Here is a 17855-nt window from a genome sequence, read left to right as displayed (position 1 = left end):
TGTAAATAAATGATTGTAAAAGTAAAGACAATATAAAATTGCCAATAATAGTATTGATTTAAATTTTCGGCATTATTACACTAGGATTCAAGGTTTGGAAGAAGATAGAAGTAAAGGCAGATTGCATTTCCTATCTTTTAAAAGTACAAGTCCAGTTTTATTCTCGATATTGATGGAGAAAAATGGTATAATTATGTTTTCTAAATATTTAAATATAAACATTGATAGACTAGAAATGGGCTTCTGACTTGCATATCAGTAAAAAATGAACGGGATAAAAACAAATCAATTACTAGCAAATTTAAAAAGAAAATATCAAAGTATTTTTCTTTTTTTTTTTTTTTTGAGACGGAGTCTCGCTCTGTCGCCCAGGCTGGAGTGCAGTGGCGCGATCTCGGCTCACTGCAAGCTCCGCCTCCCGGGTTCACGCCATTCTCCTGCCTCAGCCTCCCGAGTAGCTGGGACTACAGGCGCCCACAACCGCGCCCGGCTAATTTTTTGTATTTTTAGTAGAGACAAGGTTTCACCATGGTCTCAATCTCCTGACCTTGTGATCCGCCCGCCTCGGCCTCCCAAAGTGCTGGGATTACAGGCGTGAGCCACCGCACCCGGCCCAAAGTATTTTTCATAAAGAAAAAGTAAGATAATAAAGCCAAACATACCAGAAATCATAAATACAGACATATTACTCTCATCTTCCATATTGAGAAATACTCTCAGATAACTTTAAAATTAAAGGCAATACATGCTATACACAAGAGACAAAAACTAAATTGAAATGACAGTTTAAAAATAAAGAGATGGAGGCTGGGTGCAGTGGCTCACGCGTGTAATCCCAGCACTTTGGGAGGCCGAGGCGGGTGGATCACGAGGTCAAGAGATCAAGACCATCCTAGCCGACATGGTGAAACCCCATCTCTACTAAAAATACCAAAAATTAGCTGGGCATGGTGGTATACACCTGTAGTCCCAGCTATGCGGGAGGCTGAGTCAGAAGAATGGCTTGAACCCGGGAGGTGGAGGTGGCAGTGAGCCAAGATCACGCCAGTGCACTCCAGCCTGGCCACAGAGTCAGACTCCATCTCAGAAAAAAAAAAATGAGAAAAAGATATGAGATACTAAACTTAAAACACTGAAAGTTCCAATATTAATATCAAAGTTGAATTCAAAGCACAAATATTAACTATGACCATGACTTATTTTTTATCAATAGAAGGTGGAAGCTACATGACACTTTTTGTGGGAAGTCAGGGACCCTGAACAGAGGGACCAGCTGAAGCCGCGGCAGAAGAACATAAATTGTGACGATTTCATGGACATTTATTAGTTCCCCAAGTTAGTACTTTTATAATTTCTTACACCTGTCTTTACTGTAATCTCTGAACATAAATTGTGAAGATTTCATGGACACTTAACACTTCCCCAATCAATACTCTTGTGTTTTCCTATGCCTGTCTTTACTTTAATCTCTTAATCCTGTCACCTTCTTCATAAACTGAGGAGGATGAATGTTGCCTCAGGACCCTGTGATTGTGTCAACTGCACAAACTGTTTGTAGAGCATGTGTGTTTGAACAATATGAAATCTGGGCATCTTAAAAAAAGAACAGGATAACACCAATGTTCAGTGAACAAGAGAGGTAACTTTGAATGGCCGCTGGTGAGCTAGACAAAACAGAGCTATATTTCTCCTCTTTCAAAAGCAAATCGGAGAAATACCGCTGAATTCTTTTTCTCAGCAAGGAACACCCCTGAGAAAGAGAATGCACCCTGAAGGTAGCCTTATAGATGGCCCCTTTTAAGGCGTGCCGTCTTTTGTAGTTGAAGCCCAAGGGATGAAATAAGCCCCAGTCTCCTGTAGTGCTCCCAGGCTTATTAGGAGGAGGAAAATTCCCGCCTAATACATTTTGGTCAGACAGGTTGTCTGCTCTCAAACCCTGTTTCCTGATAAGATGTTATCAACGACAATGCGTGCCCGAAACTTCATTAGCAATTTTAATTTCGCCTCATCTGGTAGTCCTGTCATCCCGTCCTGCCTCCATTTGCTTTGTGATATTTCATTACCTTATGAAGTATGTGATCTCTGTGACCCACACCCTATTTGTGCACTCCCTCCCCTTTTGAAAATCGCTAATAAAAACTTGCTGGTTTTACGGCTTGGGGAACATCACGGATCCTGCCGATGTGTGATGTCTCCCCCAGATACCCAGCTTTAAATTTCTCTCTCTTGTGCTCTTTCCCTTTATTTCTCAACCCAGCCGAGACACTGAGGAAATAGAAAAGAACCCACGTTAAACATCGGGAGCGGGTTCTCCCGATAGACACTAACAAGACCATTTTTAATGAAATGGGATTTGTATTGAGGGCAGGTGCTGTCTCTCCCACAGGACACATTTGTCTCTGGTACAGACTGGCAGTATGGAGATGGCCATGACGCAAAGCACTGAAAACACTGCACTGACTCTCTGGTCTTCCTGCTCTCACTCTAGATCACTAAAACAGGGTAAGGACAATACAGGGGGATGATATTTTGATGCTGTGAAAACTATTCGTCACACAGGAGAAAAGTACATTTCTACACGTTATACCTTAAGACAAAGTAAATTCAGGGCAGCTATTTTATTTAAATAAAGAAAATAAATTCAAAACAGAAATCTTGGTGAATATATTTAAAATCTTGGGGTAGAGAAGGTCATAGTTAATATTTGTGCTTTGAATTCAACTTTGGATTTTTTTTTCTGAGAATAACATTAAAGGCATGAATCACAAAGAAAAGAACAGGTACATTGGATTATATGAAGATTAAACACTTTTATATAGTGAAAAGCAAGACAACCTAGGAGAAATTACTTATATTACATAAAATAGAAAAAGGATCAACAGATTTAACTTTTCAGTCTGAAGACAGAAAAGCACCCCAATTTTAATTGGGCAAAGGTACTTTGGAAATGATGAAATATTAACTGAAAAAAGCATAAATGAAGGTATGTCAAGGAATGTGCATTAGAACAAACATATTTACTAATATCAAAGAAATCAATGATGGCTAGCATTAAGTATTGGAGGAGAGAAATGTACACTTTTGCATCTTGATGTTCAAGCACATACCAATATCAATAGTGTCACAAGCATTCCCTTTGACACAGGATTTCCACTTCTGAGAATTTGTAATAAACAAATAACCAACAATATGCAAAGATTTAGCCTCAAATATATTCATTTTTTGTAACAGTAAAAACTTGTAAAAAACGTAATTGTTCAGCAATATCTATTAAATGAATTATAACACATCTACACCATGCAGTATTACACAACTATTACAAATAATGTTGTAAGTGCACATGAATATACATTAAAAAGAAAACATAGACATGATGCCATTAAGTAATAAAGTTATTTACAAAAGAATATAAGTATGGTCTCGTATCTGTAAACATAAAAATGTATAGGCTTAAAGAACTTAGAAGTTCATGTATCAAAGTTTAAGAATGACTAAATGTGGATAGATTTGTTGATTGTATTTTCTGATTTTCCTTTCATAAACTCATGTTGTTTTCAGTTTTTGGCACAAAACCTATTTACAGAGCTACAGAATTTTCAAAGTGTTTTTGCATGTTATTTTAGTTTTATTACTAATTTTTTACAGTACAATATCCACTACATAGAAAGCATTATAACCAGTTTACATTTGAATAATCTAAAAGTTAAACAGGTTTAGTGACTTGTTGAGTATCAGGTGAATGAATACATGATGTCAAAGCCAAGCACTGATTCCAGCTTTTACTATAAATCCAAGATCATCCCCCTGGTATGAAACAGCAGTGATTCTCACAGGGACTACTGCCAATTCCTCCTATGTCTATGCAATGAGACTTTGTAACTTAAACATAAAACAAAACAAAAACCTGCTTTATTTTGTTTGGAGTGGGGAAAGAAAAAGGAAATGCTTGCCTTGCTCAGTCTGTCTAGTTTTCCCTCAGCCCTGGGCAGCTCCATTACAGAAAATGTATAGCTAGTATGCAGACACACAGTTTAGTTAAGTGGTGCCGTGAATTCTTCATTGATGGCCCATGATAAAAATTTCTAGAAAATGAAAACTCAGGGTAATTTGAAGAACTATTTGTATTGCCCTCTGTTTCCCATGTAATCTTTGTTTAGACACCAACAGCTTACAACCATGATGAGTTAACTTCCTCTATGGCAGTACTTCCTCTCCAATATTGACACAAGCTGGTGAATGGTTACACAACTGGGCAAGAAAGAAGCAGACGAAAAATCTCCTGAATATGTCTGCAGTTCAGGCACAAGCCAGTTTAAGAATGTATTCTCTCATTACAGTGAGTACATGGTAAAATGCCTTCAGGTCAGTGCAATAGGAAGTACTCAGTACTCTAGTGAGATTAGAAACAGAGAAGAATAAAATCCCAATGAGCATAAAGAGGTCTTTAGTCAGCAAAACATGTTTGCTTTTGCTATCAATACCATTTGCTCATAGGTGAAATCTACAAAACTGGGAATCACACATGATCCAGTACAAATGAGAAAGGTTCGCTATTGATGAGTAAGTAGCATTCTGCATTCCTGTTTTCTTTTAAAATAAAAAAACTTCTCATGAAGTTAATTTCTTCTAAGGAGACTTTTTACATTTTCAAGCTGGAAGAACATTTATTCCTGAATGGATGGATTTTTTTTTTCAAAATAATACTTGTCTAAGTATTCAATTGGAATAAATATGGTGTACTCTCCCACCCATGCATTTTGATACCCTTCTATAGTTTCCCTTTTTCCTTCTTGCCTCAGCGTAAGCCCTGTTTAACTAAAGAAAAGAGATCCATCAATGGCTCCCTCCTTTCAGACTTCAAACTGACTTACTCATATGAAGCGACATATTCAGCATTTTCATAATCTTCAAACCTGGAAAGCCGTTCTGACACACTTTAGCCACCAAAAAAATGCAAAAATATATCATTAGATATTTGCTACACAAAACAGTGATGAAGAATTTATTTGAATAACAAGAATTCCATGAATCTAAAGGATATAGTAAACACCACTTAGCTCACTGGAAGACCTAACATTTAAGAAAGAAAATTACAATCATTAACCAGAAACTCTGTTCTCATGGATACTCCCAACACTGAATTTTGCATATTTTTCTCTTCTTTTTTCTCTCTCTTTCTATACATGTATATAAAGATATATAAAAGAATACATATAGTTATAGAATACATAAATGTGTATAGACATATCGCAAAGACATTGTGGGTTTCATTCTAGACCACTGCAATAAAGCAAAAACTGCATCAAGTGACTCACACAAATGTTTTAGTTTCCCTATGCATATAAAAGTTATGATTATACTACACTGTAGTCTGTTAAGTGTGCAATGGCATTATGTCTAAAAAAATTATGTACATACCTTAATGTAAAACTACTTTATTGGTTTAAAATATGCTAATGATCACCTGAGCCTTTAGCAAATCATAATCTTTTTGCTGGTGGAGGGCGTTGCCTCCATGTTGATGGCTGCTGGCAGATCAGAGTCATGGTTGCCAATGGCTGGGGAGGCTGAGGCAATTTCTTAAAATAAGACAACAACGAACTTCACTGTATCAAATGACTCTTCCTTTCACAAGTGATTTCTCTGTTACATGTGATGCCATTTGATAGCATTTTATCCACAGTAGAACTGTTTTCAAAATTGGAGTGAATCCTCTCAAATCCTACCACTACTTTATCAACTATACTTTATTTATATAGAAAGAGTTAGGAAGACTTTCCTCTGCTTTAATTTTTTGCAATAGTGTAAGAATTGATATTAGTTTATTTTTTAAACTAGGTAGAATTAAGCGGTGAAGTCATCAGATCCTGGACTTTGTTGAAAGTCTTTTTGTTACTGATTCAACCTCATTACTTCTTTTTGGTCTGTTCAGGTTTTCGATTTCTTCTTGGTTTAGTCTCAGTAGGTTGTATGGGTCGAGGATTTTATCCACTTCCTCTAGGTTTTCAAATTTATTGTAGAGTTGTTCATAACAGTGTCTAATAATCCTTTTGATTTCTGTCATATCTGTTGTGAGGTCTCTTTTCTTGTTTCTGATTTTATTTATATGGGTCTTTTCTTTTTCTTAGTCTAGCTGACAGTTTGTTGATATTTTTAAACCTGCTTTTTGTTGTTAACCTTTTGCAAATCTTGCCTCAATTTTCTTTATTTCTGTTTGGTCTTTATTATTCATTTCCTTTTAATAATTTGGGATTTGGTTTGTTCTTACCATAGTAGTTTCTTGAGGTAGAATTGTTAGGTAGTTTATTGGAAATTTTTCTAGTTTTTTGATCCAGGTGTTTATTGCTATGAACATGCTTCCTAACCTTCAAAGTTATTATTGGTAGGTGAGGAGTTACTTCTGACATTTTATTGTTTTCTGGTTGTTTTGTATGTTTTGTTCCTTTCTGCCTCTCTGTTTACTTTTGTAGTTGGGTAGTTGTCTGTAGTAATAAGGTTTCATCCCTTTCTCTTTCTCTTTTATGTATTGACTCTACCAGCAATGTTTAAAATTTTACATGTTTTTATGATGGTAGTTATCATCTTTTTACTTCCAGAAGTAAGACTCCCTTGGGCATTTCTTGTAAGGCTGGTCTAGTGGTGATGAATTATCTTGGTTTTTGTTTATCTGTGACAAATTTTATGTCTTCTTCATTTGTAAAGGATAGCTGCACTGGGTATAATATTCTCGGTTGAAAGATTTTTTTTTTCTTTCAGAACTTTGAATATATCGTCTCATTCTTTTCCAGTCTAAGGTTTCTGCAGGGAAATCAGCTGTTTGTCTAATGGGAATTCCATTGTAAGTGTTTTCCTCCTTTTCTCTTGCTATCTTAAAAAATCTTTGTCACAGCTCTTTGCCTGCTTGGAATCATGCACTCCAGGAGTGGCCTGAAGGGCTGTTCCCCATGACTGGTATGTGGGTACACAGCTGCTCATCTGGCCTGAGGCCAGTCTCCTGGGGGAAACCCATGGGCCAAATATAGAGCTGCATGGCTGCTACGCTGGACTGAAGGCATCTTTGGCAGGGCTGGCCAACAGGGGGTGTTTCTCAGGCCTGGGATACAGTCAAATAACTTCTCAGCTGTCCTGGAAGTGTGTCTGCTGGGGGTGGTCCATAGGGCTATTCTAGCTCAGGATGTGGGCACACTGCTGTTCAGCTGGCCTGGGTGGTGCCTGCCAGGGGAAGCCCAGGGGGCTGCTTCTATGACCTAGGATGTGGGCACAAGGCTGCTCAGCTGGCCTAGGGGCATGTCTTCTGGGAGTAGCCCATGGGGCTCTTTCTCAGGTCCAGGACATGGGCATTCATGGCTGATTGGCTGGTCTGGAGGTGCATCTGCTGGGAATGGGTACAGGAATGTTTCTCAGGCTCGTGAAAGGTTGCACAACTGCTTAGTTGGCCTGGGAGCGTTTCTGTGGGGGGTGACCTACAGGGCTGTTCCTCAAACTGGGACATAGTATATGTGGCTGCTTAGTTGGCCTGAGGGTATGCTGGCCACAGTAAGCTCCCAGGGTTGTTTCTCAGCCCTGAGACTCAGGCACACATAGCTACTTGTTTCTCAGGTCTGAGATACAAGTTCAAGGCCCACTCAGTGGTGTGCCTGCTGGGGGCAGCCTGTGGGACTGTTTCTCAGGCCCTTATTAAAGGCAGAGGGCTGCTAGGCAGGTCAGGAGCATGCCTGGATGAGGCCTGCACGGCTGTTTCTCAGGTCCTGAGCATAGACTCATAGTCACGCTCTTGACCTTGGAGTATATCAGCTGCTCAGAGGCTTAGGGGACTCTCCCACTTGAGAGAGGGCATGTAGTGGTTTGGCTAGCTCAAGGGTGAGCTCACCCTGGATGGGACTGCAGATTATTCCTCTGTCTGAAAGTGTAGTGGTGGGGGTTGATTTCCCTGCTCTTCAGGACTTGAGTTACCGCCAATCCTGGGACCAACCTCCACACAGCTGGGGTTGTGGCTTTAACCCACCCATGTGGGTTTGGTATACTAAAGGTAAAGCTCCAGTGCTGGAGAGGCACAGTGGCTACTGGCCCCCAGAGGAGGGCACACTCACGAGATGACTCTGGTCTCAAGCTGGTGATGTGTTGCTGCAGCTTAGGTCTCTGGGGGTGGGAAGCCTTCACCTTGTACTCCTAGTCCAGGACATGCAACTGTGTAAATTCTTGGCAGTACTCCACCCTGGCCTCAAGGCTTGCAAATACTGTGAGATTTTCCTTAAGACTCTGTGTTTGTGATGGCAGTGGGGCTGGTGGGGATCTTCTCCTTACCTTCACCCTGCAATGAGAAGTCCTTCCTGTCTCTGGGCCAATTCAACCCAGGTGGGGGAAAAGGGGCTGCAGAGGCTGAGTGCTTCCATGCTGTGGGGGCCTTCCAGTCACTACAGGTGTCTCTACTCCTTTGCTGCACTCCAGGACTATTCCTTTGACACTCTAATCAGACCTTAGATGCGTATTTGTTGCCTAGGTTTTTTCTTGTAGGGGAATGAGCATAAGGCATCTCTAGTCACCCATCTTGCTTTATTTAGCATAATTCGTAAGAGCCCTAGGATTTTCAGAACACTCAATGATCACTGGCCTCAACTTAGTCACCAGCTTCATTAGCCCCTAAAAAAGAATCGGCCTGTGCTTTGAAGCTTTGAAACCATGCATTGACTTCTCCTCTCTAAATATAAAAGTCCTAGATGGCATCTTCTTCCAGTAAAAGGGTATCTTGTCTACACGGAAAATCTGTTGTCTAGTGTGGCCACCTTCATCAGCTGTCTCAGCTACATCTTCTGGATAACTTGCTGCTGCAGGATAACAGCACTTGCTGTTTCACCTTGCACTTTTATGTTATGGAGATGGCTTCTTTCCTTAAACCTCATGAACCAACCTGTTAGCTTCAAGCTTTTCTTCTGCAACTTACTTACCTCTCAGCCATCGCTGAATTGTAGAGAGTGAGGGCCTTGTCCTGGATTAGGCTTTGGCTTAAGGAAATGCTATGGCTGGTTTGATCTTCTATCCAGACTACTAAAACCTTCTCCATATTAGCAATCAGACTGTTTTGCTTCCTCATCATTTGTACATTCACTGGAGTAGCAGTCTTAATTTTCTTCAAGACTATATATATACATATATAAATATACATATATACACATATATACATATATACACACATATATACACATATATACGTATATATATTTATATATTGCATTCACAACTTGTCTGACTGGTGCAGAAGTCTAGCCTTCCTCACAATCATTTTGAGCTTTCAGTTTGTAGTGAGAGGCTTGTGACTCTTCCTTTCACTAGGGACACTTAGAAACCCTCACAGACTTATTAAATCACCTACTTTCAATATTGTTGTATCTCAGGAAATAAGGAGGCCCAAGAAGAGGGAGAGAGATGGGGGATGTCTCCTCTGTGGAGCAGTCAAAAAAACATGACATTGATTAAGGTAGTTGTCCTATAGGGCATGCTTCATGTTCATGTTGACCCCAAAGACTTACAATAGTAACATCAAAGATCACTGATCACAGATCATAACAGATAGGTTAACAACAAGAAAGTTTAAAATAGGCTGGGTGCGGTGGCTCACACCTGTAATCCCAGCAGTTTGGGAGACCAAGTTGGGCGGATCACAAGGTCAGGAGTTTGAGACCAGCCTGAGGAACACGGTGAAACCCCGTCTCTACTAAGAACATAAAAATTAGCCAGGCGTGGTGGCGGGCGCCTATAATCCCAGCTACTCAGGAGGCTCAGGCAGGAGAATCGCTTGAACCTGGGAGGCAGAGGTTGCAGTGAGCTGAGATCGCACCACTGCATGCCAGCCTGGGTGTCAGAGTGAGAGTCTGTCTAAAAATAAAAAAAGTTTAAGATATTGCAAGAATTCCCAAATGTGACACAGAGACACAAAGTGAGCACATGCTGTTAGAAAAATGAAACCAAGAGACTTGCGCAATGCAAGGTTGCTACAAACCTTCAGTTTATAAAAAACTAGTATCTGAGGGGCAATAAAGCACAATAAGGTATACATGTATACGCATACACATATGTGTACATATATACTATATATGTATACATACATGCTAAACAATATATATACATGCATGGCTATATGCTAAAGTATATATATTAAAAAGACTACTAATGTTATTAATTGGGGTCAGTGCTATAGAATATATCTATATAGATACATATATGTACATACATAAAGATATGTATATATCTATATATGCACATATATACATATAGATATATGTATATAGGTATGTTCATACATATACACACATACATGTATGTAGGTATCTATATATACTAAATATATATATAAAGGATACACCTATTTATACACACACACACATATATTCACGTGTGTGTGTGTGTGTGTGTAGATATATCCTTTAGCAATGACCTAGATTAATAACATTAGTAGTCTTCAATGACACCACCATTGAAAGGTGACATATATCAGATATATCAAAGTGGTGAAAGACTACTGATGTCAGTTTATCTGGGCCAGTGCTAAGGAGTAAAAACGTCCATGCCAGATCAAGCGACTTCAGAGACTTACTTTTCTGGTTGAAGTTATGTACAATTGCTCTACTACATTTATAAACTGGTTGAACTCTGAAAATGTATATGTCAATTAATTATTTGGAATCTAGTATTAATATATCATTTTTTTCCCTAAAAGAAAGCCTTATATCATGTAAAAAAGCTCTTGGACCTTAACAAACAGTCTAGTGAATCAACATTTAAGTGCAGTTCTTTATTACTTCATTTGTGAGTGAACCTTACCAATCTCAATTATCTCCCTCTCTTCTTTCTCTCCATATATTAATGACTCTACCACATATTACTCTTTTTAGTTCAATGGCGTAATAGCTAAAGCATTAAAAATGAATGTAACAAGACTCCACGTCTTCCTAGACTTATTTTTCTGATACAAATTAGCAATAATTACTCTACAATTTATAATCTAGTTACCCTAAAAATTGACATGTTAATCAGTTATTTATTTCAAACCTGGTATTCAACTTTTCTCTAGAAATGAGGTTTCAAATGTTTGTAAATTCTTAGGCCTGTGAAAAACACTTAATGAATCAAGTTTATATACATTTCTTTACTCCTAACCCTAATCCCCAAGTTACCATTTCTGGCAAAATTTACAGAAGTTCAACTTCAGTTTGTAAATACCCACCTTGCTTACCCTTGTAATTTTCTGCTTTCTCAAGTTCAAATACCACCAATAACTCTTCACCAATCATGGATGTCTTTTCTGCCCCTCAGATACGATTAAGTAACTGCAGACCTAAGGCAGGGGCTCCATCCAATCTGATGGTGGGTTTGCCTTTGGGAAAGTAACCTCATGTGGTAACAGAGGAAGAGACCAAGGTTCTACTAGCTTTGTTCTTTTCTGTTGACAGTTCCTCAGCTCCCTGCCCACTGTTACCTCCCCCATGCTAAGAATAGGACTGTCTCCTCTCTTGCCTCACTCATATTTTCCTGAGGTTTTTGGCTGCTGCTAAGTAAGAGTGACCAATGCAGTAGGAATAAGAAGCATTGCTCTTATGACATGTTCCTTTTTTATCCAACTAGATCCAAAAAGGATAGAAAGGTCACTGCAGATACTACAGTAATTAGACTTTAGAAAACAGTGTCTGAGACACCCTGTGTTGTTATGGATGCTCCAGACAATGAACTAGGCAAATCTGAATCTCTCTTCTCTACATGTATGCTTTTGTGTGTGTGTGTGTCTATGTGTATATTTACATATATATGTTTACATCCAGCTTTTAATTTATTTAGACCTCACTTTTTGTTGAAGGATGCTTCATGAGTTATTGTCATTTCACTGAAGGCAGTGCTAATGGAGTAAAAAGGTACACAGACATATAAACACCACATGATTTTCTCTTTTATTGACACTATTAGCAAAAACATCTTTTGCACCAAAAGGAGTAGTTTTTCCATAAAAATAAAATATCGGCCGGGCGCGGTGGCTCAAGCCTGTAATCCTAGCACTTTGGGAGGCCGAGACGGGCGGATCACGAGGTCAGGAGATCGAGACCATCCTGGCTAACACGGTGAAACCCCGTCTCTACTAAAAAATACAAAAAACTAGCCGGGCGAGGTGGCTGGCGCCTGTAGTCCCAGCTACTCGGGAGGCTGAGGCAGGAGAATAGCGTAAACCTGGGAGGCGGAGCTTGCAGTGAGCTGAGATCCGGCCACTGCACTCCAGTCTGGGCGACAGAGCGAGACTCCGTCTCAAAAAAAAATAAAAATAAAAATAAAAAATAAAATAAAATAAAATATCAAATATACACATAAGTAATGGGTGAGGCTATGCAAATCCTACCATATAACTCCAGTAAGTAAATTCCAACAATTAACAGACTCATTTTTCAATGGCCAATTAATTAAACAATGATGATATACAAATTAAACCTATCTACATATTAGAAATACATTTTAATTCACCCATGCCTCCACTATACTATAAAATGAATAGAGCCAGGCGCGTGGCTCACGCCTGTAATCCCAGCACTTTGGGAGGCCGAGGCGGGCAGATCACGAGGTCAGGAGATCGAGACCATCCTGGCTAACACGGTGAAACCCCGTCTCTACTAAAAAAAAAATGCAAAAAATTAGCCGGGTGTGGCGGCGGGTGCCTGTAGTCCCAGCTACTTGGGAGGCTGAGGCAGGAGAATGGCATGAACCTGGGAGGCAGAGCTTGCAGTGAGCCGAGATCACGCCACTGCACTCCAGCCTGGGCGACTGAGCAAGACTCCGTCTCAAAAAAAAAAAAAATGAATAGAGAAGATTTTTATTTACCGGCTTAAGAAATCTATACTACATATTCAACTCATGTACTACTGCTTAATGAGCAATTACAGAATTCACACCTTGATGTTTCCTTGCAAAAGAAGTGGTAATACATAACACAAAGAACCTCTTTAAAAATTAGTCACTGATTAAACACAAACTTCTTATAGCTTCTGGAACATCTAATTAATTTTTTAAATTTTCTTGAGCATTAACTATAATTAACTTGCATCAGGTTTCATTTTTCATTATTTATTTCCAGTAGAAGTCTGAACATGCCTGTGAAAAACATCCATCAGGTCCTTCCTTTCACCCATCATACTAGTCTTTCCTGTCCATGAGACAGAGGCAAGTAGCTGTGGGCCTGAGGAAAGGCTGCATCCAGTGAGGTGGTGCGTTTGGGGTTGGGTCTGGGCACCAATCTCACATGTTGACAGAGGTCTGGACAGTGAGGGACAAGTCCTGTTCTATTAGCTCCATTCCTTTCTGCCCAGGGCTTCACTGCTCCTTGTCTGCTGCTCTGTCTTCCATGTTGCAAATAGGATTCTCGCCTCCCTTGGGGCCACTCTGGTAGGCTCTCGAACTCAGGAACTCTGAGTCCCTTAAAAAACTGCTTACTAAGAACTAAGGGTGACGAATACACTAACAGGAAGAAGCAACCTTCTATGACTTGCTCCTCTTTATATAACTCCATCAAAAAAGGATGCAAAGTTACCTACAAACGCTACAATGAGAAGAACTGGAAACCCACTAAGAACACTCTGTATGGCCATGTAGGCTCCTAAGAGAAAATTCCACAAATGTCCATCTGTCTCCTTGTTTTATGATTCAATTGTGTGCGTGGGTTGGTTTGTACACGTGTGTTGAGAGAAATGTGTATAGATGGATGGGTAAATAGATTTGTTTATGTGCCTGTGTGTGTATATATATACTTCTATGCACACTTATGCATACATGTGTCTTTATTTATCTATTTATAACTCACCTTTCATAGATACAAGCCTCCTTGGTTCCTCCTGTCAGTTCCCTTGTGTGGGGACTAGAGGATGATAAAAGAATACAGTCAGACAGGTGACATAATTTGAAATTTACTTTTCGGGAAAAACTAGCTTTCATTACTCTAAACATATACTGGTTAATTTCTGACTATTCATGTGTATAGCACTATTTGGATCTGAAACATCATTTTTTATCAAAAATCAGGATTTATATGATGGCTACCACCATCTTAGGATGGAGAAAATAGTAATGCTTCCAGATTCAAGTAAACCTTTTAATTACAACCTCATCCCGACATGTGACAGCCTTTGTGATGCCCGTTATTTCAAACTCAACTCCAATTTTTAGATAGTCATCCCTCCTAATCCATTGAATGTCCTGCTTCAAAAACCCTCCATCACTTCCTTACTTTCAACCAGCATGGGCGACTCCCCAGCCCCACAAAACGCATCAAGTAACTAGAGGTCTTTCACAGGGGCACAACCCAATACGATGGTGATATAAGGTCTGGAGCACCAGCCTCCATGGTGGCAGAGTTCTGGAGGCTGGAGAACACCTCCAAGGCTCTTAGCTCTGTTCCTTTCTGCTGAGGACTTCACAGTTCCCCAAGTACTCCTACCTGTTCCTTGCTCCAAATAGGATTTTCTCTTCCCTCAGCCCACTCTAGTATTTCTCATACACAGAAAATCTGAGTTTCTAAGGCATTCGGCTCCTAGTAACAAATGGTGAAAAGCCAGTAACAGACAGAAGCTTCTCTCTATACACTATTCCTCTTTTCTCCAAAACAACTGTAAAAATGTGGATGTTTAACTATAGGTGCTACAGTGAGAAGATAAACTGTGTCCAAGACACTCTGTATTGCCATGGACACTCCTGAGAGCAAATCCCACTAATCATAATATCTTCCTCTGTCACTGTTTTGTTTGTATCTCTATGTTAGTGTGAACATCCTTTATAACTCACATGTCGTCGGTGTCTGTATCGATGACGACTTCCACCAGGTCATCAGGATGGGGACTACGGGACAAATATGATCAGAATCAGACACGACGCAGAATTCTAATGTTTTGCATCAAATAGCTACACTAACTCGATGAGTGATTCCTTGCATACACTTTAAATATATATATATATATATATGTATGTATACCTGTAAATTGAACTGGGATGAAATTTTTTCTTATTGAAAATGAGGTTTTATGTGCCAACAGTGAATATCTTAGGCTGGGAACATAGCGATGCATCCAGATTAAGCAATTGTATCTTCACCTCAATGTGTAACAACCTTTTTTAAGGGGAGCTAACTCCAGTTCAACTTTAGTTTTTAAGTCCCCTTCTTATAATTTCATCTGAGTTCCTCCTTCTCTATCACCTCCAATCACCTCCTCAGTTTTCACCCATCCTACTTGTCTTTCCTGCCCAAGAGTTACGGCCAAGTAGCTGCAGGCCTCAAGCAAGGGCTTCATTCCATGTGATGGTGGGTATGGGCCAAGGGAGTCAGCCCCACATTATGGCAGAGCTCTGGAGGGCATAAAATACTTCCAGGGTAATTAGCGCTGTTCTTTTTTTTACAGTGGTTCCTCTGCTCTTTGTCCCCTCCTATCTCCTTCTCGTTCCAAGCAGGATTCGCTTATTCCTTGGTCCACTCTATAAATATAGTCTCATTCTCACAGAAAGGAAAGGTGACAAACCCTAATATAAAAAGCCTCCCTCTATGAGTTCTTCCCTATTTTCCTACCTCCATCCAAAAAGCAAAAGATTATTCTGTACAAAGCTCATCCTGAGAGGATTCTGGAAATAGTTTCAAGGGAACACCTTGTTCCCATGGATGCTCCTGACATCCATGAGTGAATAGCCCAAATCACTCTCTCTAGTGTATATGAATGCATGGATGTGTGTGTTTGAATATGCATGTATACATGTATAATTGTCCTCCTTTATATCACATATTACAATGGACAGCCTACTAAAAGATACTCTCAGTTCACACACAGCACAGTGCCAAAGGACTTAAAACATACATAGTAAGACAACATGTAACTTCTTAGACTTAACATTTTCAGTTCAAACTAGTTCCCATTATTATTTTTTCTTTCTTTTTTTTTTTTAAATTGAGACAAAGTCTCACTCTGTCATTCAGACTGGAGTCCAGTGGCATGATCTTGGCTCACTAAAATCTCTGCCTTCTGGGTTCAAGTCATTCTCCTGCCTCACCATCCCGAGTAGCAGGAACTACAGGCGCACAACCCACACCTGGCTAATTTTTGTATTTTTAGTAAAGACAGGATTTCATCATGTTGGTAAGGCTGGTCTTGAACTCCTGACCTCGTGATCCAATTGACTTGCCCTCCCAAAGTGCTGGGACCACAGGTGTGAGCCAATGCACCCAGCCTTCCAACTACTTTTCAACCTGTAAACTGCTCTACCCTACAGAATTCATGCGTGTATTTGGTTCTTTCTAATCTGCCATGCCATTTAGCCTACACATCATACTTTCTACGATTGCGGCACATTTTACACCTATCCAAGACTCACTGACTCAAGTGTTAACCGAAACTGTCCACCACTGGAACTGAACAATGCCTGACAGCCATTTGTGGGTGAATTTCTTTTAAATTCATCTCCACTGTGTAGGCAGTCATTCTTCTAATCCCATCTATGGCCCGCTTCCTAGATCTTTCCATCATGTCTTTCTTTCACCCATCAAGCTGGTCTTTCCCATCCATAAGACACAGGCAAGTAAGTACCTGCGGCCCTAAGGAAGAGCAGCATCCAGTGAGATGGCATGCTCCTGTTTGTGTTATAGCACCAACCTCATATGTTGACAGAACTCTGGAGTCTGAGGGACAAGTCCATGTTCCATTAGCTCCATTCTTTGCCCAGGGTTTAACTGCTCCTTGTCAGCTGCTATCTCCTCCATGTTGCAAATATGATTCTCTCCTCCCTTGTGTCAATCTGGTAGATTCTCAAACTCAGGAAATCTGAGTCCTTTAAGAAGGTGCTTACTAGGAACTTACTAGGTGACAAATACCCTAACAAGAAGCAGCAGCTCTCTTAGGACTGGCTCCTTTGTATAGAACTCCAATGGAAAAGGACGCAATGTTACCTAAAGGCTACCATGAGACGAATTGCAGACCCTGTTAAAAACCACTCTCTGTGGCCATGCAGGCTTCTCAGAATAAACTCCACAAATGTCCGTTCATCTGTCTCCTTATTGTATGTTTCCATTGTGTGCGTGGGTTTGTTAGTGGACGTGTGTTCAGAGAAGTGGGGATGGATGGATGCATGGATGGATGGATGGACATCTTTGTTTATGTGTCTGGGTGTGTGACTACTTCTATGCACAGTTATGCATATGTGTGTCTTTATTTATCTAACTATAACTCACCTTTCATTGATACGTGCCTCTGGGTTTGCTGTTGTCAATTCATTAGTGGGTGGACTAGAGGATGATAAAAGAATACAGTCAGAGAGGAGACACAATTTGAAATTTACTTTTTTGGAGAAACTAGCTTTCATTACTCTGCACATAAACCAGTGAAGTTCTGACTATGCATGTGTATAGCACTATTTGGTTCTGAAATGTCACTTTTTTAATTAGAAAGGAGGAGTTATACGATGGCAACTAACATCTTAGGCTGGGCAAAACAGTAATCCTTCCAGGTTTAAATAAACTTCTTTATTATGACCTCCGTCCCAGTGTGTGTCAGCCAGTGTGGTGGCAGTTATTTCAAACTCAACTTGTGTTTGGAGGTCGTCAGCCCCCTTATTTCACTAAATGTCCTGTTTCAAAGGCCCTCCATTACCTCCTTACTTTCAACCAGCATGGGTGTTTTCCCAGCCCCACAAAAAGAGTCAAGTCACTACAGGTCTGACACAGGGGCACAATCCAATCCGATGGTGATATAAGGTTTGGAGCACCAGCCTCCATGGTGCCACAGTTCTGGAGGGTGGAGAACACCTCCAAGGCTCTTAGCTTTGTTCCTTTCTGCTGAGGGCTTCACAGTTCC

At 40.1% G+C, this 17855-nt stretch overlaps 1 protein-coding gene across 1 annotated transcript in view; it reads right to left on the bottom strand.

Annotated features, from left to right (window-relative positions):
• LOC135967993 (phosphatidylinositol 3,4,5-trisphosphate 3-phosphatase TPTE2-like) overlaps positions 1–17855 on the bottom strand; it is a 60136-nt gene that overhangs the window by 13290 nt on the left and 28991 nt on the right. Inside the window, exons 9-11 of the mRNA XM_065532976.2 lie at positions 17234–17287; positions 14809–14862; positions 13832–13885 (exon numbers count right to left, since the gene is read on the bottom strand). Coding sequence (XP_065389048.1) covers positions 13832–13885; positions 14809–14862; positions 17234–17287 — 162 coding nt within the window. The remainder of the gene's footprint in view (positions 1–13831; positions 13886–14808; positions 14863–17233; positions 17288–17855) is intronic.

This window comes from Macaca fascicularis, chromosome 17, assembly GCF_037993035.2.
Source record: "Macaca fascicularis isolate 582-1 chromosome 17, T2T-MFA8v1.1".
NCBI lineage: Eukaryota > Metazoa > Chordata > Mammalia > Primates > Cercopithecidae > Macaca > Macaca fascicularis.
This window is presented reverse-complemented; position numbering and strand designations above follow the sequence as displayed.